The sequence below is a fragment of the Camelus ferus genome, chromosome 17, assembly GCF_009834535.1.
Source record: "Camelus ferus isolate YT-003-E chromosome 17, BCGSAC_Cfer_1.0, whole genome shotgun sequence".
Taxonomy (NCBI): Eukaryota; Metazoa; Chordata; class Mammalia; order Artiodactyla; family Camelidae; genus Camelus; species Camelus ferus.
Window position 1 is genome coordinate 30,533,358 of NC_045712.1, and position 21,223 is coordinate 30,554,580.

General features: G+C 55.4%; 1 protein-coding gene across 5 annotated transcripts in view; it reads left to right on the top strand.

The window, feature by feature from the left end:
• RUVBL1 (RuvB like AAA ATPase 1) overlaps nt 1-16,774 on the top strand; it is a 34,095-nt gene extending 17,321 nt beyond the window's left edge. For 2 of the 5 annotated variants that reach the window (XM_032458786.1, XM_032458785.1), the window contains 7 exons: nt 1,469-1,558; nt 2,334-2,483; nt 4,081-4,144; nt 5,172-5,370; nt 11,604-11,706; nt 15,480-15,571; nt 16,385-16,774. In XM_032458786.1, coding sequence (XP_032314677.1) covers nt 1,469-1,558; nt 2,334-2,483; nt 4,081-4,144; nt 5,172-5,370; nt 11,604-11,706; nt 15,480-15,571; nt 16,385-16,544 — 858 coding nt within the window. In that variant the 3' untranslated portion in view covers nt 16,545-16,774. The other 3 variants (XR_004312219.1, XR_004312220.1, XM_032458787.1) reach the window with 3 other exon arrangements.
• Nucleotides 16,775-21,223: the final 4,449 nt, after the last annotated feature.

Consider the following 21,223-nt stretch of genomic DNA (forward strand, 5'->3'; position numbering starts at 1 on the left):
TAACCAATATAAAAATGCTTGAGGCAAAAAAAAAGTGTACCCTCCAACACCGGACAGATAAAATAAGGCATGCACACAGTTTAGATTTCAGCTATCGGTTGAACTGCTTTACACAGTTTCTTTGAGAAAACGAGAGGATGAATGTTCTTCTTCCATAGTGGGTGCTCCATAGCGACTACTCCTAGCACGTGGACACAGGCAAAGGAGCTGAAATGCGGGGTGGGTGTGTAGGTGTGAAGGGGGCGGTACCGCCCTCGTTACCGAGTGCCTCCCTCCTCCCAGCCCCGGGTTAGGGGCCTGCCCCCTCACCAGGGAGGCAGAGCCCCACGTTCCTTCTGTGGTTACTCTTTGCAACAACTTCACTGAGATCTCATTTTAAGTAAAATTCACCCATTTTAAGTGCACAACTTAAGGAATTTTAGTCTGTTTACAGAGTTGCACAGCTGTCACCACAACCCAGTTTTAGAACATTTTCATCACCCCGGCAGAAACCTCAGGTTCATCTACAGTAGCTCCCCATTCCTGCCTCCAGTCCCTGGCGACCACTGATCTACTTTCTGTTTCTACGTGTTTGCCTTTTCTGAACATTTCGTGTAAATAGAATCATACAGTATATGTTTTTTGTGTTGGCCTTTTTCACTGAGTTCTGGGTTCTTACCCTTTAATTTTGTTTGAAACAAAGCCGAGTTTTCTTCATGTATAAATTGTGGATTTTAACTGAGAGTAACAGCTCGCCTTGAAGTTTTACTGAGAGAAACTTATTTCTAAATACTGACTCCTTACAAAAGATGCTCTCCCAGAATATTGATCACGTCAGGGAGCGTGAAGCAGGGTGACCAGAGAAGGGTGACAGCTCCCACAGTGTGCTCCTTCCCTTCCTGAGGGTGTAAGCAGGTGGTCCCAGGGAGCAAACACCAGAATCTGAATTGAGTGGCCTGGGGGGAGTCCTGGTTTTGTGCTTCCTATGAACGTACACGTCTGATCACGCCTGGGTGCTGTTACAGATGAGGAAACCCAGGCTCAGAGAGCCTTGTCCAAAACCCCAGGCCTGCAGAATGCCAGGCACGGAGAGCATGCAGGTTCTGAGAGTGCTTCAGAAACGTCCATCCCCGCTCGAAGTGGAGAGAGCAAAGGACTGAGGGCGGACAGCAGTCTCAAAACGGGGTGTTAAGGCCTGTGGTCCCGTGGACAGTGTGGGCCCTACCCGGGAGCAGTCAGAGCCACATTTGCCAGTTTGCAACCTCAGGAGTAAAGAGAGGACAGGGCATAGGCCTCCCCTTGTGCCCCTCTCCTGCCCCAGAGCCAGTCTCACACATCCTAACACACGCATGAACTCCTCCATCTGGCCATTAGCCACCTCCAGTCTCTTATGGGAAGCTACCTTCCAGTAGTATGTCAGAAATCAGTACAGTATATGTTGTAGTTCTCTGGTTTAATTTTTTTTTTTTTTTTTTTTTTTTTTTTTTAGCTGGACCCCAGCATTTTTGAAAGTTTGCAGAAAGAACGAGTAGAGGCTGGAGATGTGATTTACATTGAAGCCAACAGTGGGGCCGTGAAGGTAATGCCACGAGGAGTCCCAGGTGGCCGGGAGGCGGCTTTCTTTTTCCCGGGGATCCTGGGTGTGCGGGGAGCAGCGCTGGCGTCAGCTGTGATGTGACAGAAGGTCAGCAGTTGCCCCTTTATATTTAGTCAAGTTTGCTTTCCCTTTATCTGCATTCTTTAACCTTCTCATGATTAAAACAGACAGTCTTGTTAGAAAAATACTGAAACCTGCTTAGAGGGGAGAATGGTGAGAAACTGAAACAAGTGTAGTCATTTTCAAACTGAAATGTGCAGGGTATTTAATCTTCCTTTTATCTCTTTGGTATTTTCTTCCCAAGATATATGCATGTGGAAAGGAATGCTGCATTAGTTGGCATTCCTTTTATATCTGATATTCAGTGTCCTGTATAGAGTTCCTCACTGTTTAATGGATGAGCATAATACTTCATATCATACGATAAATCACCCACCTACAGAAGAGTCTGAACAGCCCCTCCGTCTCTGGTTAATCTACTGGATTTGCCCTTTATCGGGAATTGCATGCAGTTAAAAGAAAAAGAGGGGGAAGGATTCTGGGAGAAAGTATCGGGTGTTTCTCAGCTGGGTTTTGGAGCCCAGCGATGAGCAGATAGGTCCTTCTCTTGGCAGCAGGGGAGCAGGGCATGTTTGGAGTTTGTCAAGGCGGCTGTCAGGCCACAGTTGGGACCCGAGACTTTTATCTCACCTTGCGCTGTGCCACTTGGGGACTTGGCATTGGAACTTGCCAGACACTCCGGCTTCTCTTTCTGCAGAGGCAGGGCCGGTGTGATACCTACGCCACAGAATTCGACCTTGAAGCTGAAGAGTACGTGCCCTTGCCCAAGGGGGACGTGCACAAGAAGAAGGAGATCATCCAGGACGTGACCTTGCACGACTTGGACGTGGCCAACGCCCGGCCCCAGGTGCTGCCCGGCCCGTGCACCGCACCCCGCGCCCCGCGCCCCGCGCCCTGCCCGGTGCAGGAGCCTTCTGTGTGCTGGGGGCTCTGGAGTGAACTGTCAGTCTTGCTGCTGCTTCCGAGGGCAGACGGTCCTTTTCTGTCTGTAATGTTCAGCAATTAACATCGACATGAGCTACCAGGGACTCCTTTGTTCCAATTCAAAGGCTCTAGTCACAGATGGTTTCCTGTGCATTGTTCCCTCTCCCAGCCCAGCCTCTGGCCCGAGCTGGCCAGCTTCTCCTTGGCTCCTCTCCAGCACTGGGCTCGGGCCTGGGGTTCTCCGGGTGCTAATGCGGAGGGCAGGAGGGTGCTTTGAGCCCTTCGCAGGATTTCAGGAAGCCTGACAAAGCTGTGTCTGCTCGTCATGCTGAGTTGAAGGTGGACACTTGTGTCCAGACTGATGAAATGTGGGACCGTATAGCATGACTTTGTGCCTCCTCTGGGAAGCGTGAGATTAAAAGACCCCGACTCTTCCCTGCTGGTAGAGAGTTACGGTTTGGTTTCCTCTTTCTCCTAAAAAAGGCTGCTCTTCCCTAACAAGGAATAGGCTTTCTAGCCTGAAATTTGGCCTGTGGGTGCTTTGTCCCTTGGAGCCTTGGCCAGGAGGTTGCTGAAGAAGCACCTTGGAGCAGCAGGTCCCCTCAGTTGTAGAGTGGCTTCCGCAGACCAGCCTGCCGGGTGCCAGTCGCCAGATGACACCAGCGGGCTCCGCTAATAGTCACTTTGGGTCTTTGGGTTTTCTGTGATTTAGGGCTCTCTGATTTTGAGTTTCCTCCTCTTTGAAAAGGACATGATATTTCCCACCTGGCAGGGCTGTTTTGAGGATCAGATGTAAGTGCTCAGGAACCTTTGCTACCTTTCACTGTTGAACATTCAGTAAGCATCTGTGTCAGGCCTGGAAGCAGCAGGGGATCACACAATGCTGGGCTCTTGCTGCCCCTGCGAGAGGGGCTGGCAGCAGGGCGCAGGCCGCTGGCGAGCCTGGTGAGGGTCAGCCGTGCTGCAGGGCCGGCCGGGCTCTGCGTGCTGAGGGGCCCCAGTCAGGGCTCGTCACTGCGACCGCGACGGTGTCCCATGAGGAGCAGAAGGGGCGAGTAGGTGCATGGCAGGCTTTGACAACCGCCTGTCCCTGGGGCCTGGAGCAGCGGGAGGGGTTGGGGTCAGACGCCCCGTAGAGGAGCCTCCCAGGAAAGAGAAGGTGGTTCCTGGCAGGGAGGCTAGAACTGAGTCCTGAAAGAGCTGGGTGCCCAGGGAAGGGTCACCAGCGCTGTGGAATGAAGGAGCTCGGGACTGGGAAGAGACACAGCTGGCATGGGGGTCGGGGTGGGCCCCATGGAGCTGGTACTTCCCAGGAAGGCATTTTGTATGATTCTGACAGGTTAGGGGAACCTCTCACAAACTTCGTGTTTAGAAGCTCCTCAGACTTTCCATGGAGGTGCCCAGGGTCCCTGCACCGCAGGCCCCAGGCGAGCTGACAACGGGCAGCAGTGGGCTGGGGGCAGCGATGAGGCATGTGCCTGCCTTTGGCAGTGGGGCTGACTCCTGTCTCCCTTGTGCAGGGCGGACAGGACATCCTGTCTATGATGGGCCAGCTCATGAAGCCAAAGAAGACAGAGATCACAGGTGAGGGAAGAGGCCGGGCCGGGCCTGGGGAGGTGCCCTCCTGCCCTGCCCGACACAGCCCCGGGACGGGGGCTGCGCTCTGCAGCGCGGCCCCGCTCCGGCGCGTCCTCAGGCTTGGCGGGGGTGTGGCGGCCCCTGTGAGCCTGCAGTTCCCTTTCCAGCTGGCACGCTCCTCTTTTCCCTAATGACCTCACACCTATAGCTTTGTCACCTAAAAATGTTAAACGTTAAAGCCCTGTTTTCTTTTAAGTTCCAGCCAGGGCCGAGATCATAGCCCTTTCTGCTAGAGACGCCCAGGGCAGCTCTGGTTTCCCTGCATTTTAACACGGTTGTGTCCGGCCCTGCCTGACGGCTGTAGTGGAAGGCACTGGCCTTGTGAGCAGCTCCCTCCTGCTGATCAGACGGGCGCTAGTTTGGAGAATGAGCGGTTATTCAGCTTTTGAGAGGTTGGCTCCTCTTAGAGCTCTGAGATGGGGCCGTTCCTCACAGGTTTCCCTCCAGAGAGGATTCTGAAAGCACCCTGTTCCTTCCTCCAAGCATTTGATTGAAAGTTAATTAACTGAAGCTTTGTCATACAGGGCCAAGAGAAAGGGTTATTAACGAGTACAGAGCAGGGACATTTGCATATGAAAACTCACGTCTTCCATAGCTCCCAGACTGGAACCAGGCAGGGAGCCGAGTTGGGTGGGTGTGAGTAATAAAGCAGGGTGGTGGGTGTGACAGCCTGGGGAGTGCACACCCTTGTGAGGACAGGTGGAACGCTGCAAAACCCATTTACAGACTTAACGAGACACATCTTTGGGGGCCCTGCTCATGTTGTGACTTTTAGGCAAGATCATCCCTACTCCAGGCGATGAAGCTGAAGCCTGGGGGGAGGGGGCCATAGACACCCAGGGCCCACAGCCAGCAGTCAGGCCTGGCCCCAGACTTGGTCTTAGATGGAAATCTGGGGTGGGGGGAGAAGAGAAGGGTGCCGGTCTCCCCCACCTGGTACTGACCCCGCCTGTCTGTGCTTGCCGACTCCTAGACAAACTCCGAGGGGAGATTAACAAGGTGGTGAACAAGTACATCGACCAGGGCGTGGCTGAGCTGGTCCCTGGAGTGCTCTTTGTTGATGAGGTCCACATGCTGGACATCGAGTGCTTCACGTACCTGCACCGGGCCCTGGAGTCCTCCATCGCTCCCATCGTCATCTTTGCGTCCAACCGAGGCAACTGTGTCATCAGGTACCATGGGGCCTTTCCGTCTTCCTTCTGGGCTCCTTGGTTCCCCCCGGAATCACTTTGTCTAATGTTGTGAGTCGGGATGGGGGTGCAGGGCCGTCGTGTTCATTTCGAGGGAAAAACTCAGTGGCTTGACTTCATTCTACTGTGGTCACCAACTTGGCAGCCACCCTGTTCCTGCACGTGAGGGCCTCCCTGTGACGTCTGGGGTTCCGGTGGGGTGTGACTTGCTCACTTGGTTGGAGTGGCAGAGGTGATGTCTTTCTGGGGCAGGACCTGCACTGAGGTGACCGCTCTCGCTCGGGACGAGGAATTGGGCATGTAATTCAGCTTCGTGTGGCAGCACCTCGTAGTCCCTCTTTGAATCCCTTCAGTGATGCTGTCTTGATAAGACCACCGCTTGTCATGGTCAAGGTGTTTTCTGCAGTCTTCGAGGGAAGGCGGTTTGGACCAGGTCCTGGCCGGCCACCAGTGAGAGGAGCCCAGCTACCTGGGCAGCGTCCAGAGACCGGACACGTGCCTGCTGAGCCGGGTGCCCCTGCCGTACAGACCCTCCAGGCTTGCTGGACTTTGCTTTGGTCGGCCATCCTCAGCCTGGACAGATGGCGCCCCCTGCCGGGGAGCTCTGCCAGCAGACACCCCTTCCCCTTGGTGGGTAACCCAGCCCAGCAGAGTGAGGCCCGCAGAGCCAGGCAGCTTGTGGCAGAACCAAGATCTCTTAGGATCAGAGTCCTTCTCTTAGCGTCATTCCATCTAGGGAAAAAGGGCATGGGAACGTGGCTTTGTCTCATAACCTGCTCCGTGGGACCTGGGAGGATTGGCCTCAGCCCGTCCAGATGGATGTGATGCAGGGCTGTTGGAGGTGGCAATTTGTTGCTGCCAGACTGCAGCTGCCCACGGGAAGATGCTCAGAGTGTGAGTCTCTTTCCAGGGGCGCTGAGGTAACCCAGATGGGGACGGATGCTCTAGAGGAGGGCTTTGGTGCCAGGGCCTCGTGGGGAATTCATCATGGTGGTGAGGACGCTGCTGTCACAGTCGCGGTGGTAACAGCGATACCGGCAGGTACTGAAGGCTTCTCCCCGCACACCAGGCATGCTGCCGCACCCACCTCAGCTTAATGAGGAAGGGCCTCGTTCTCTTTGTTCGGACGTGGAACTTGGCCAGGGCCCCATAGCTCAGCAGCAAGGCTGGGGTTTGAATCCTGAGCACTGAATCTGGTGTAGATGAGAATGATGGCATTTCTGGAATCCCTGCGCAGGTTTGGCAGTGTGCGGTCTGCTGCCCACCCCAGGAGGGAGTTGCTGAGCTTTAGCGCCCCTCAGACCCACGTCTGACCTCCAGCCCGAAAGGAAGCAGGGGTGGAAACTCGGTTACTGGAGGCTCTGTCTGCACCAGAAGCCGTGCAGAGCTCTCCGCGGGGGTCATCTTGTATTCCCAGGACCCTGACAACCCTGCCAATGGACGTTATCTCCAGACTCACGTGGGAGGGGAGGGGACCTGCGTGGGCCACATGCCTGGGGCCACCTGGCTGCTAGCCCTGCCGACTGGCTCTCCTGTGCTGCTTGTGGGCTGTGACGTGACAAGTGGCTGTGAAAGGGCAGGGGGTACCCCTAGGGGCACCGGAGGAGGTGGAGCCGCCCTGGCTTCTCCCTCTGCCGCCTAGAGAAGTCCTTCCCTTTCTCCTGGATCCTCAGCTACTAAAGCGGAGCTGGCCCTGACCCAGCTCTGAACACCAGGGAGGTGTCGTCTGTGGAGAGCGGGCCCTCGGGATTGAGGCGTCTTTCTTTGCAGGGGGTTTCTGTCCGCAAGTCTCTTTGTTGCGACCAGAGCGTCAGGACTTGAGGGGCAGTGTGGTCTCAGGCGTGACTCTGTGGGAGAAGACACCCTAAGTAGTGCTTTAAAAAAACCCAGCTTTGTGGAGATACAATTCACATAAAATACAGTTCATCACCTACAGCGTAAAATTCAGAGGTTTTTAGTGTACTCACCAACTTGTGCAATCACACCATAATCTATTTCAGGAGATTTTTGTCGCCCCTTCAGAAGTCCTCTCCCCGTCACTAGTCACCCTGCCTCCCCCTCCCTGCCCCGCCCAGCCTCCCTAGCACCTCTCCACACAGCCCAGCAACAGGAGTCTTACTTTCGGTCCATGCACTTGCTTTTTTGGACGTTTCGCATGAATGGGACCGCACAATCTTTGGTCTCCAGTGCCTGGCTTCTTTCACCGAGCACAGTGTTTCCAGGGTTGTCCGCGTCGTGGCACGCGTCAGTGCTTGTGTGCTTTCTGAGGCTGAGTGGCATTCCAGAGCGCGGACTGTCGCACAGCACTCGGAACTGTCCATCAGGTGCTGGGCAGTGGGTCGGGCTGCTACTTCCTGGCTGTCGTGAGTAATGATGCTGTGAACACTTGTGTGTGAAGTTTTATGGAGACGTAAGTTTTCTCTAAGAATGGAGTTGCATCTGACTTTTGCAGGAACTGCCGGGCTGTCTTGCACGGCAGTTGCTCGTTGCTGTCTTTCTTACTGTAAGCATCCGGTGGGTGTGCCGTGGTGTTTCGTTGTAGTTTTGATTCGCATCTCCCTGTTGGCTAATGATGCTGGGCTCTTTGGCCACTTGTGTATCTCCTTGGGAGAACCGTGTTATGATCTTGGTCTGTTTTTCACTCAGGTTGTTTGTCTTTTTGCTGAGTTGTAAAAAGACGTACTTTGGATATGAGACCATTACCAGATAATGTGACTTGCAAATACTTTCTCCCATTCTATAGATTGTCTTTTCAGTTTCTTGACAATGTCTTTTGACACGCAAGTTTTAAATTTTGAAGTAGTCCAAAATTTGTTTTTTTTCTCGTTACTTGTGTTTTTGGTCTCATATCTAAGAAACCATTACCTCATCTAAGGTCACAAAGATTCACACATATGATTGCTTCTAAGAGTTTTATGGTTTCAGCACTTAATTAAGTGCATGATCATTTGGAGTTGATTTTTGTGTGTGGTGTAAGGAAGAGGTCTGTCCTGCTTCATTCTTTTGCATGTCCCTGGCCCATTTGTTGAAAATACTGTTCTTTCTTCATTGAATTGTCTTGGCACCTTCATCCGAAAATCAAATGGCTTTCTTCTTAGCGCTCTTCTGTGTCCACCAAGCCAGGGTTCCCTGGACTTACGGGAGCTACCCTTTCTCTCACCCAGAGGGAAGTTCTTTACTGACTTCCTGTCAGTGGAAGAACTTTGTATCATCTGTCCCTGCAGTTAAAGGGTTACGTAAAGAAGCGGTCAGACACTGATTCTCAGCCGGGACGTTTTACTTGTCACATGTGTGGGGCGCTGCTGGCGTCTAGTGTGTAGAGGCCAGGGATGCTGCAGAGCATCCTGTGACACACAGGACAGGACAGTCCGCTACAAAAAACAGCTTGCTCCAAAACATCAGCATGTCACAGTGGAGGAACTCTGAGTCACAGTAAGAGGAAAGTATTCACAAGAGAGCCAACCACGGTGCACGTGTGTAGATACGTCTACAGGATAAATTTCTAGGAGCACAGCTACGGTGCCTGCAGATACACCATATTGGAGTCCAAGGAGAATTGGGCTTGTGGCCTCACAACCCAGAACTACCTCTGGAAGAGGCACACCGATGACAGTTCCAGTAATTGTCAGATGGCATAATGGTGCAGTCAGTACAAGGCTGAGGCCAAAGGCAGAAATGGACTTCCAGGTACAAGAGTTAATCACACTGTTAGCCAACGTGTAATTACCACTAGCAGTTTTAAGTTTAATGTGGCTGTTATGGCCGCCTTGTCAAACAGTGACTGCTCTGCACTGAGGACGCCCCCTGGTGTCACTGCCCCTCACAGGAACACGGGTAAACGGCAGCGCCTGTCCCCTGGCCCGCTTAGCAATGTCACTGGTCCTTTTGTGCCTAACCGAATGGAGTTCTGGAAGCCATTTTTCACTAATATGTTGTCTGAAAGAAAACTTCGTACCTGAGATTCACAGCTTGGACAAATTTCTAGTATGTCTTTAATTCCTGAAAAAAGCTTAGCAGTCTTTAGGCAGGCTTTTTTCATCTTAATTTCTAGTTTTATGGACTGAAAACTATAAGAACATTTTTAATTCATTCTTATATATTCTGTTCTTTTGAAGTTTTTTCTCTAATCTTTTTTCTTTAGACTTTTAATATTTGTTATTATGTCTGAATTGAAGGTGATTTACCATGAGTGATACAAAACTGGGGATATTTTAAGACACAAACTGAGATCTTTCAAAGATTTCCCAAGAATTCCTGAGAGAATTCCCAAATAGGACTTAAAAAAAAAAAGAAAGAAAGAAATCCATAGCCTAACTAGGAATTAAGTAACTAAAAAGTGAATGTGGTCTTTAAAGATTGCATTTGTGATGTGAAGGTTGCAGGTGTACCAGGGCTGAGACTGAATCACGACAGAATCCCACCTTTATAATTCTTCCTTTTTATTATTTTTAGAAATATTTGTTGGTGGAAAAGATTTGTTTTTTCTAAAGTTATCTTAATATTTGTATTTATCTATGTCACTGTTTATTTGGAAAGGTCTTAATTATTTTTTAATATTAAATAGTTAATAATGTAGCATTTTATTCTTTTCTTTTAACTCTAGTTTTATTGTTTTTTTGGGGGGGTTTGGTTTATTGTTGTTTGTGGGGGGAGGTAATTAGGTTTACTTACTTATTTTTCTTTTTGTTTTTTTAATGGAGATACTGGGGATTGAACCCAGGACCTCATGCATGCTAAGCAGGCACTCTATAAATTGAGCTATACCCTTCCCCCATTTTCTTCTTTTTAGAATTGTGTTTAAGTATACAATTCAGGGGCATTAATTTGTTATATTCACAGTGTTGTACAGTCATCAGCACCACCCATCTCCAGAACTTTTCCATCACCCTAAACAAAACCTCTGTTCCCATTTTCCCTTCCCCCAGCTCTGGTAACCTCTGATCTCTTCTGCCTTTTCTGCATGTTTCCTATGCGTGAATCATACAGTGACTGGCTTCTTTCACTCAGCGTGTTTTCAAGGTGCATCCTATTACAGCATGTGTCAGGACATTTTATTCCTGAAGTAATGAATACACATTTATATTTCAACTGACTGGATAGAATTTCGACAGGTTTTTTTTTTTAACTGAAGTTATGTTTCTGGAATGTTTGCTTATATTTAAAACCAAGTATTCTGATATTAATGGTTAAATCCAAATGACCTGCCCTTGTTCTTTGCTGACCACAGAGTGCAGTCTGGTCAGGTTGGGGAGGCCAGAATCGGTGCTGCCAGGGGTCTGCTGCTGTGGCTCCCAAAGGCAGAGCAAGAGCCCCCGTGCCCGCCCCCTGGGCTTCAGGACACGGCTGAAACCCCGCCTGGGTGCCACCGGTCTGCCCGGCACACGTTCTATCGGGCGGCTGGCGCTGCACAGCCTGGCCGGTTGGCAGGGCTCTTCTCCCAGGCTGCTCTTCCTCTGACTTGGCTAAGGATTCAGGAGAAAAACAGGCAAAGGACATGAGGGGACGGTTCCCAAAAAGAAAAAATAACTAATGAATATAAGGGAAAACATTCAAATGGTTCATTAGTAATCAAGGAAATGCAAGATCAGAGAATGTGTTACCTTCTTTCTCTAAACCATTAACACAGCAAACTCTAAGAATTAGAATACCCCGTGCCGGCTGCAGCGCAGTGGGGGCAGACCCCTGGTGTAGCCGCGTAAAGTAGGACATCGATCCGTTCATTCGTTCGTCCGAGGAGATATTCAAGGCTGTGTCAAGCCCTGCAGGCGTTGCTGAGAAAACGTTCATGTCTTGTGCATAAAACTGTTCATCAAAGCATCGTTAGCAGCAATTGGAAACTACCTAAATGCGTAACAGCTTGCGTTAAGTAAAGGACTTGATGGGTTTTTAAGACTGAAGCAATATGGACAAAGGCAAAAAACACCTACGTGCTTAGTGTAATTTATGTAAATTTGAAAAACACCATTATTAATATTTTAATATGATTTTAGGTGGCTTTTCTTTCCCTCCTCCCCAAATCTCCTGTGGTGTTGATACTTGCCAAAATACTGAAGTTGTTTTCGATGCCACCTGAGTTAGTCTGTGCCCTGTGGCGCTGCTTCTGACTCTCAGGACGAGAACTGGCTGGCTTGTCACTTTGAGTGCCTCGGCCGCGTTTCCGGTGTCCGGTTTCCCGTCTCAGGGGCCCGAGTGACGCAGTCCTTCCGGCCTTGCAGGGGCACGGAGGACATCACATCTCCCCACGGCATCCCCCTCGACCTTCTGGACCGAGTGATGATCATCCGGACCATGCTGTACACTCCGCAGGAGATGAAGCAGGTGAGCGCCCCCGCTGCTTGCTCCCCGCGCCCCCAGTGCCGCGCAAGGAGGCACCTGCAGGCTGGCCTGGGCTCCTGCACCACCCCAGCACCCAGATGCTGCCATGGCAGGCCTCAGCGCTCCGGAGCCTCGGCCCCCACCTGAACGATGCCTTAGTGTCACAAAACCTCAGCTGCCTGTGGTCCTGTTTCTCTTTTACTCTGTCCCTTTTGATAAACTTAAGAAAGGGACAGTGAGAGAATCGACTTGATGACAGCCATTAGGGAGGCCACCAGCTCTAGGAAGTAGGCAGTAATATATCACCTAGTGACAGCCTCCAGCCCAGGCCCCAGCCGCGCCCTTTCTGCCTAGTGGGTGAAGCCAGGCGCTCAGGACCCACGGCAGGCCGGCTCGGGCAGGTTCAGAACCTGGAGTCTCAGCTGAGCCCATCCGCCGTAGCAGCGCTGCCAGCCGCAGGTCTCCCCGGGGCTTTGGGGGCTCCGCCTGGGGCTGCTGCCGAGGCCATAGAGGTGGTAGTGGGGCGGGGCCGCAAGCTTCGGGGCAATGGAACAGAGGCCATAAAACTAACCTGACAGTCAGAGGCACGAAGGAGGCGCACGCAGAAGCATCTGGCTCAGGCCTGACACCGTGTGTGCTCATCCACATGAGCTTGGGAGCGGGAGATGACAGGGGAGTGTGAGACTGGCCTTGGCCCAAGGGGCACAGCCCCAGCTCCCCTGCGGAATTGCCTCTTGCTTGACCTGGCGCTGGAACACTGCCCTGCTAGCAGTGCCTCGGCACCGTAGCATCCCCAGCCCTTTCTGGTGCTTCCGGGCAGTCGTTTTCCTCTTTGATGGCTGAGTCCCTGAGTGGCGGCAAGTCTAGGACAAAAAGCCAGGCTGTGCCCTGCAGAGCCCAGCCATCTGCTCTGCCCACCCCTGCCCCAGACGGTGTACATCTCTCACCGTGTGATCAGCGTGTGGCCAAGGCAGCGGACATGGAGTGGACGTGCACTGACGTGTTGGCGGGCTCTGCCAGACCCTCTCCTTGCGAGAGCACAGGCACTCTCTGTGGGACCTCATCCGGAGCTGTTTGATCCCCAGCCACCGTGAGGTGGGGATAACTGTCGTCACTGTTGCTCTTAAAGAGGACACTGAGATTTAGGCTGATTGATTTGCCCACGTTCTTAAAGCTTGCCAGTGGCAGGAATGATGACTGGAATCCAGGTGTCTGATTCTGAAGCCTGTGTTCTTAGTCGCTTTGCCACCAGCCTCCTACCTGCCAGAAATACCTCAGCTAGGGGCGGATCCCCAGTGGCAGTGGGTCAGTGAGCCTCTCCTTTTGGAGCTCTCGTGGGTACTCCCCAGCAGCCCCGCTGCTTGCCCGTGGCCCGTCTGGCTGGCGCTGCTGGCATTTCTCATTGACCAGCACCCAGGAGCAACGTGGTAACTCGTGGAGCCAGAGGTTCCTGTCCATAACCAGTGCGGAGCCCCGAAGCACTGACGGTGCGCGGCGGCAGCCGGTGCCTTACTTAGGGGACGGGGCAGTGGCTGGGCCTTGTCTCCAGATAGTGGGCCCTGGCTGGTGGATGAGTGCTCGGCTGGAGTCAGGGCATTCATCGGCTTGGGGCGGGAGCAAGAGCAGAGGAGAACCGGTCCTTCCCGCACCCCAAGCCCCGCCGAGCGTCCTTGCTGAGTGAGCGGAGCAGGTGGGCGCCCTCCTCTGCCGTGAGGACTGACGAGGTGTGGCGAGGACTCGGGGAGGGATGGGGCCGCCATCCCTCCCCCGGCGGCCGCTGCTCCTGCTGTTCAGACAGCTCGGGGGTCCTTGCAGCAGCTCTCAGTAAGCTGCAGAGCTGGGGCCCCGCGCGGAGCCAGTGCCCCTCTGCTGCCTCTGTCCGACCAGAGTGCGCGGGCAGCCCCCTGACGTGGCTGTGCCCCCGGGCCCGGAGGCTCGGCCAGGAGGGCATCTTCTCAGGCCTTCTCTCGGGTTAGCAGAGGGCAGACCAAGTGCCAGGACGCACATGGCTTTGTTCGTGCAGTGCAGGGGACGACCTCGGCATTTCTCCTGGAGCCCGGGCTAGGTTTTTGAAAAACAAGGCAAATGTAACTTGTGTGCTGTGCCATCAGCACAAGCACACTCGTAAACTATCCCAGCAGGTTATTAAATGATTAAAGATCTAATTTATGAGACTGTCCGTGTCCGAGCAGTCTGAAACAGGAGCTCTTGGGATTGCTCTGGCCTGCTGTGGGGAGAACGAGAGCAGCGTGCCCCACGCCTGAGGCCAAGCCTCCCGCTCCCCGCGGCTCCCTGAGGGAGGCCCGGGGCGAAGGTCTCCCCTGAGCCAGGCTCCAGCGCCGTGTGTTTGCGTCCCCCAGGGGCCGTTTCTCTTGGCTGTCAGCGAGAAGCCCTTTGTATCAGGGACACAGAGCTGCTAGCTCTGGCTGTCGTGGCTGGAGCCTCGGCCCCACTGCTCTCCTCGCCGTCCATCCAGAAACTTCTCTGCTCAGCTCCACTTCTCTGTGGACCCCAGACGGTGGGCCCCTCACACACCAGCTGAGGTTCTTTGGACAGAGATCACACCTGGCATCCCCTGGCTGACCAGATAAGTGTGATGTGGCCAGTGTGCCGTTTGTGAAATATTTAAACAAGTTGACAACATTTTGCAATCGGGACATTTCATTAAAAACCAGAGTTCTGAGTCTCTCCTGACAAAATGAAAGACCTCCCTGCCAGCACCTGGCCCTCGGCCCCGGCGGCGCTGGCTGCCTGCAGCGGAGGGCCGCCTCCCCTGGCGCACACTGGCCCTGCACCTCGGCCCTGGCCTGCTCGCATCTGCAGGACTTGGTTCCTGCGGGCGGGCCCTTCTCGTTCACAGCAGCCGCCACGCTGAGCCCTTTAACCAGGGTCCCCAGACGCCAGCCTCCCTGCCTCTGCGGCTCCTGCCCTCGGGGTCTCCACCTGAGAGCTGGACGCCTGCTGGAAGTGTCCATCTCCTAACCCCCGGTCCCTCTTCCCTGGTGAGGCTGTGGCGAGGGGCTCAGTCTTTCCCACTCTGGTGTCTCTATCCCGGGTGTGTTTTTATAGCTTTAATTTAAACAAGGCTTCTTGATATCTTGTTTACGAAGCTGCCAAAGTGAAAAATTTCTGTATTATGTGCGGCTTGAAGTCCTCGAGTTATCTCAGCTCCACAACACACAGCGTCACTGTCCCGCGGCCCCTTATCACTCAGCACCGCTGCGCCTGCAGGGTCCCGGTGCCACTCGTGTCGGTGTCCCCGCGCCAGCCTGCTTCCCTCCAGCTTCACCAAGGTCTTCAAGCCGCAGCAAGCATCGGCCTCTTCCTGGCAGATTAGATACCTCCAGTGATGTTATGAGGGCTGATAGATCTTTGAAAGTAACTTTTTTGATTTATTTAACCATCGTATTTATCAAGCAAATAAAAAATGTCTTATTGCCTGAGTGCTTATAGGTGGTGGTGCCCACACTGGAGAGGAAGGTTAGCACCCCTGAGGGAGCCCAGACAGGTTTTGGGGGGAATTGCACAGGCAGGGCTAGGGGGCAGGAGCTGTGCCGCCCTGGAGCATGCCTCAGGGGGGACCAGCTGCCTTCTAAAGCTGCATGAAGCCATTCCTGTCGAAGGCAAGTGACACCACCCTGGAGGTGTGCGAGGCTGGCAGTTCCCGTCGGGGTCGGCTCTGCCCCGCCAGCCCAGGTTTGGGCCTCTGTGCTTTTAGGAGGCAGGACAGGGACACCTGAGGTCAGTCGCTTGATCATTTTTTTCTCCTTCAAAAGATCATTAAAATCCGAGCCCAGACAGAGGGGATCAACATCAGCGAGGAGGCGCTGAGCCACCTGGGGGAGATCGGGACCAAGACGACTCTGAGGTGAGCTGGCTACGCGCGGACTCGCTTCTGGCACCGTCCCAGGGCACTGGGCCTTGTCCGCTCATACTGGGTGCTGGGTCTTGTCTCGGGGCAAATGCAGAATGTCTGCAGGTGGTGTCGAGAAAGCTGAGCAACAGGCTGCGTCCCCTTGTCCGGTAGCAGATGCCCCCTCTGGTGGACAGAACCAGAGGTCGGGTGCAGGGCAGGCCGCCCACGGCCAGGCCAGGGTCAGAGAGGAGCAGGGACAGAGACGGCACTTCCCTGACTGCTCACCAGCGGCCCTTCTCGGCGTCCTGACTCCGCAGGACATCACGACTTCACAGAGCTCAGCCTGACCCTGTTTTCCTTCGAGGCAGCTCCTCACTGCTGAGATCTAAAGCAGAATTGGTGGCTGTTTGGTTGGCGGAAGGTGCCTTCAGAAACTCCTGGGCTTCCGTGCCTTTGGATGGGGCGTGTGCTTTCCAGGGGGCTGTGTGTTCATTTCTCTGCCAGGTCCTGTGTCCTGATCTGGACCCTGGCGTCACTGTCCGCCACGGTAGACATCCAGGTTTGCGCTCCCTTTACAGTAGTAGTGGAGTGCCTCCTGCCAGAGGACTTCCAGAGGGTGACAGATTGGGGGGTGGCGCTCACACCATGTTGGTGACTTCTGGCCCCTCTCTGATGGGGTCACGACTGCCGATCTCTGAGCAGTGACAACTGTCCTTGTCTGCTGTGTCTGCAGCGGGGGACACACAGCCCCGCTGTCAGTGCTCCTGCTGGTTCGGGGAGGGCACTCATCTGCGGCCCCTCCTCATGCCTGCCCGTCCGCTCCAGGTATTCGGTGCAGCTGCTGACCCCGGCCAACCTGCTGGCCAGGATCAGTGGGAAGGACGGCATTGAGAAGGAGCACGTGGAGGAGATCAGCGAGCTCTTCTACGATGCCAAGTCCTCAGCCAAAGTCCTGGCCGACCAGCAGGACAAGTACATGAAGTGACGGCGAGGCCCTCCTCGAGGAGACTCTGGGGGCCCAGCCTCCGTCCGGCCTGCAGCAGCCGTCTCACCCCCGGGCTGGGCTCTGGCCCTACTCAGACGGGTAGCAGTGTTGTCAGGTCAGCGTGGAAAGGCTTCTGTTTAAATTATTAGCATTCTTCTCGTGGCGGCTTTGAAGGAACCTGTCTCACCTGGTGTGTTTCTAATAAATCCCGTTAGGTTATTTTGATGACACCTGTCTCTTCTTTTAATTAAAAAATAAATAAATAAACTTTGTGTTTCAGAACAGCCGGAGTTGTACAGAATCGTGGGGAAGATGGTGCAGGGGTCCCTCGCTGTTCGCCTCTCACAGCCGTGGCGCGTCTCCCACGTGACGACCCCGCACTGCGTCCTTGTGCTTTGTGCACACTTCCTCAGTGTCCTTCGTGACTCGCTCTCCTCTCTCTGTCCCCGGATCCATTTGGGGCCCACTTCTCGCTTTCAGTCGTCACTTCTGTGGTTTCCTTGCTGTGGCGGTTGCTCAGACGTTCCTTGTCTCTGACGACCCTGACGGTTTTGAGGAGTGCTGGCCAGGTGCTCTGCCGAATGTCCCTCAGTGGGGCTTGTCTGATGTTCTCTCGTCATTAAACTGGGGCCGGGGTCACTGGGGGAAAGAGCACAGAGGTGAAGGGCCGTTTCCGTCACGTCCTGTCCTGGGGGGACTCCGCCACCGGGCGCGTCGCGGTGCTGTTGACCTTGGTCCCCCGGCTGAGGTCGTGCTGTCAGGTTCTCTGTCCCCTTTTCCTCACTGTCCTCTTTGGGAGGTGTCAGCACAGCCCTCACTGGGGGACGGAGCATCTGCCCCACCTCCTTGAGGGCTGATTGTCTGCACAGACTGGGATTCTGGCCCGGAGAGTGTTCTTTGATGCTGACTGTATTCATTCAGTCGTTTACGTCAGGGTGCACTCATGGGTTATAAACCAACACGACGTTATTTTGTTGCTCAAGTTGTGCCAGCTTTGACCATGGGGAGCCCTTTCCGTTGTCTCCGTCCCCCTGCCGTGCCCCCAGAGCACTGGAACGGCCCCTCTCCATCCGTCCCCGAGGAGTGGGGGAAGCGGAGCGCCCGGCGGACACCGCGCTGCACATTCTCACCCGGGAGGATGAGCGCAGCGCTCTGCAGCCCTGTGCCGCTGGCGGCAGGGCCCAGGTGTGGAAGCAGTGCGTCTCGGGCAGGGCTCCCTGCTGTTACGTGCGGGGGGGGGGGGGTGCTAGCCGGGTGGGCAGCTCGGTCCGGCTGCTGCCTTCATCCCAGTCGGCCGTGAGGTCCTTTGGGGCAAGCACAGCTCTTTTCCCGTTAGTGACCATCATCTGAGCGTGTGCAGGAGACCAGGCAGGAGGGCTGAGAGTGGGGGTCCATCTGCCCCTGTGGAGGCCCCAGCGAGTCCCTGCTGCCAGAATGGGTCTTTTTCTGTGGTCCTGGCCCCTGAGGGAGAGCCCAGCAGGGTCTTGGGGGGTGTGTGTGAGGGAACCAGGCACAGGGAGGGATAAGGGACACTTCCCGAGGCTAGGCTGAGTGCGGTGGCCTGCCCTGGCCACCCATCTCCTCTGAGGCTGAGGCTGGGCCTGTGTCTCTGGCCTTCCGACTTAAGCCACATTGGAACAAAAGGAGAGTGACTCAGCGAGCACTCGTGTGCTCGGGCCTGTGTGATGCTGTACGTTTCCATCCACGTTCTCCCAGTAGTCCGATGGGATCGGTGCTGGTCGAGTCACTTGCCCAGCTAGTAAGGGTGAATCAGGTGGTTGGAGTCTGTGCTCCTAACCCTGTGGGTGGCCTGCCTTCCTCAGGGTGCTGGGTTTTTGGAGGGGCCTTCAAGACCTGACCTCTGTGCCGGGCAGGTGAGGCCAGCAGGGTTGGTGTGAGGAGAGTCATACCTTCTCCTCCAGTGAAGGTTGGGCAGGGTTCTTCCCGGCAGCACAGGGGCCCAGACGTGCAGAGCAGTCCTGGTGAGGATGGGCATGTGGTCACAGCCCCCGTTCCTGCTCCTCAGGTGTTCTGGCCTGGGTGGTACCCAGAGAGACGGCCCTCCGTGCTCGTCTGCGCTCTGAGGTGGGGGAGATGGTTCTGGACAGGTAGGAAGGGTGGGTTATTTTAATTTCCCTCCTGTTTTTTTCCAGCAAAGCCTGTGATTATTACATTAATCTTTCAGGCGAAGTTTTTACGACTGATCCCTCGCCGACTATGAGAAGTTTCTCCATCCATTACCAAGAGGGAAACAGACCCTGGTGGGGAGGAAAATATTTGTTACATCTTATCAGGCTGACACACAATCTAACAACAATTACAGCAGCCCCATTTTTCGCACTATTTCAGCTGCGGCGTGAAGAATTGTTGCAATATTAACGTGAGGCAGGGTGGGGGTGGCTGTAGGAATGGCTGATACTCCAAGCTCTGGCCCGGGTTTCTAGGGTGCCTCCCAGCAGGCCAGTTGGGTGGAGGAGTGTGTGAATCCCGGCTCCCTGCTCCTGCACTGCCGGCTGGAATGCATGTGAGGGCTGGGAGGGCTTTTGGAAGATGGGTCCCTCCCCCTCGCTGGGAAGCCACCTTGTCCCCCTCCTCCACTTCTCAGCCCAGATGCCCTCTCACCTCCACACCTCTTAGATGACACCCCCTGGATTAGGTCTTAGGACATTTTGTTTTTTAGGACTAAACAGGTGGTGGTGACTGCTTGGTTAGTGAAACTTTCTCAGCCATTTTTCTAATAAAATGGAACTCCCAGTGGTGGGGGTTGTAGTTCCTGTTGGCCTCTGTCTCAGACTCCAGGGCCAGCAGGCTTCTGCCAGGAAAGCCACAGACACTGGTCACCCAGTACTCTTTGGGCCCCACAAGGGTCTGTCCTGGGCCGGCCTCTGGACGAGCATCTGGACCAACCTGAGCAGCCCTTGGTCTGGAGGGGTCCCGGTCAGAGGCGGCAGGGAGGAGAGAGGGGGCATGAAGGTCCCGGGGGCATGGTGGGCAGGGGCGTGGTTTAGATTGGGTTTGGCCCTGGATCCTCCGGTCCTTGAGCTTTGGTTTCCTCCTCTGTAAGATGGGGGCAGTCACGCCCCATAGATCCGTGTGGGGACTTGGGGTGACATGTGGCTGCATCAGGCACTCGAGAGATACTAACTTTCAGTGAAGAGGTCCCAGTCCTTGTCCCTCTTGGAAGAAGACAAGGTCACACTGTCTAAGAGGAGCCAGAGGCCGCCAGGATCTGGGAAGACAGCAGGCCCTTGGAGAGGCCTGGAGGCTCCCTGTGGCTGGACCCTTCTGTGTGAGGCCCCGCAGGACGGGCACTGGCTCAGGGCCACACAGGCTCTGGAGCAGAGGGGAGAGAACCCGCACAGGCATGGACCTTTTTCTCTGTGTTCACGGCTTCCAAACCTGATGTGCTGGCCCTCACCGGGCCCGCGTCCCCAGTGAGGCCCAGGCAGGGCCAAGGCAGCCAGAGGGGAGAAGTGACTGTCCACTTTGTCCCAGTTCAGTGAGCTCTCCTTTTTGGAGCCTGGGAACAGGCCCACGGAGAGGCAGAAAGGGGCCATCTGGGTCACCTACTCTTCACCCATCCATTCATCCTCTCACCTCCGTTTATTGGAGACAACAGGCCCCAGGGACGGGGCGGCCTGGGCAGGGTGCCGGGCCGCTCGGGGTCCGGGGAGGGCGGGCGGCCGCAGGGCTGGCTGTCGCCGGCTGGCCCTGTCGCCCTCGCCGTCACTCGCGGCAGGCGCGGTGATTAATGGCCGGGCCGCACCGCCGGGGCCGCCGTCAGCGCTCGTCTGCGGCGATGGATGCGCTGTCAGGCGCCCGGCCCGCGCTGACCCCGGCCCGGCCGGCGCGATCAATGGGCGGCGCGCGAGGCGGCTGGGCCGGCGCGATAAGATGGGCCGATGGGCGCCCGCCGGCTGCGCGCTCGACACCGCCGTCGCCGCGTGATTAATGGGGACGCGGCGGCGAGGGGGGCGCGGGGGCGCACGTGCAAACGGGGCCGGCAGTCCCAGGACACGCGTGTGCGGCCCCGCGCGAGGGCTGGGGACAGCTACGCCGCCTCTGCCCGCGGCCGCCGGCGCTGCCCCACTATCCGGTGTTTCGGAAGACCCGAGTCAGGCCCCGTCGCCCGCGCGCCCCCGCCGGCCTCATGGGCGAGGGCGCACAGCCTCGGGACAGCCGTCGGCACGCCACCGGGAAGGGGCGGGAGCCGGGGCTGCTGGGCGGCCGGAGGGCTTCCCGGAGTGGAGACGGAGTTGAGCGGCAGCTGGGACCGCCCCAGGCCTTCCTCGCCGCTTCCTGGTGTCTCCGCAGCCGCCCCACCGCGCCCCGCTCGCCACCGCGAGGCCACAGCGCCCCCGTGCGGCGCCCGCCCCGCCCAGGACGCGCCCCGCTCCTGCTGCTGATCTGCGACGACGGAGGCCGAGGCCTGGGAGGGCTGGGAGTGTGTGTCCAAACGCGCACGTGGGAAGAGCAGTCAGGGAAAGCTTACCAAGCTGGGCTTTTAATTTAAAAAGTCTGTGTGTATATACATGTATATGTATGCGTATACATGTATACATACATACACATACATATTTGAATGGATAATTTGAACATCACTCAAAATGTAAAAAGTAGAGAGGTGTAGTGTGTAGAGTCTCCCTCTCCCCCAGCCCTCAGACACGCTATGCTTCCCA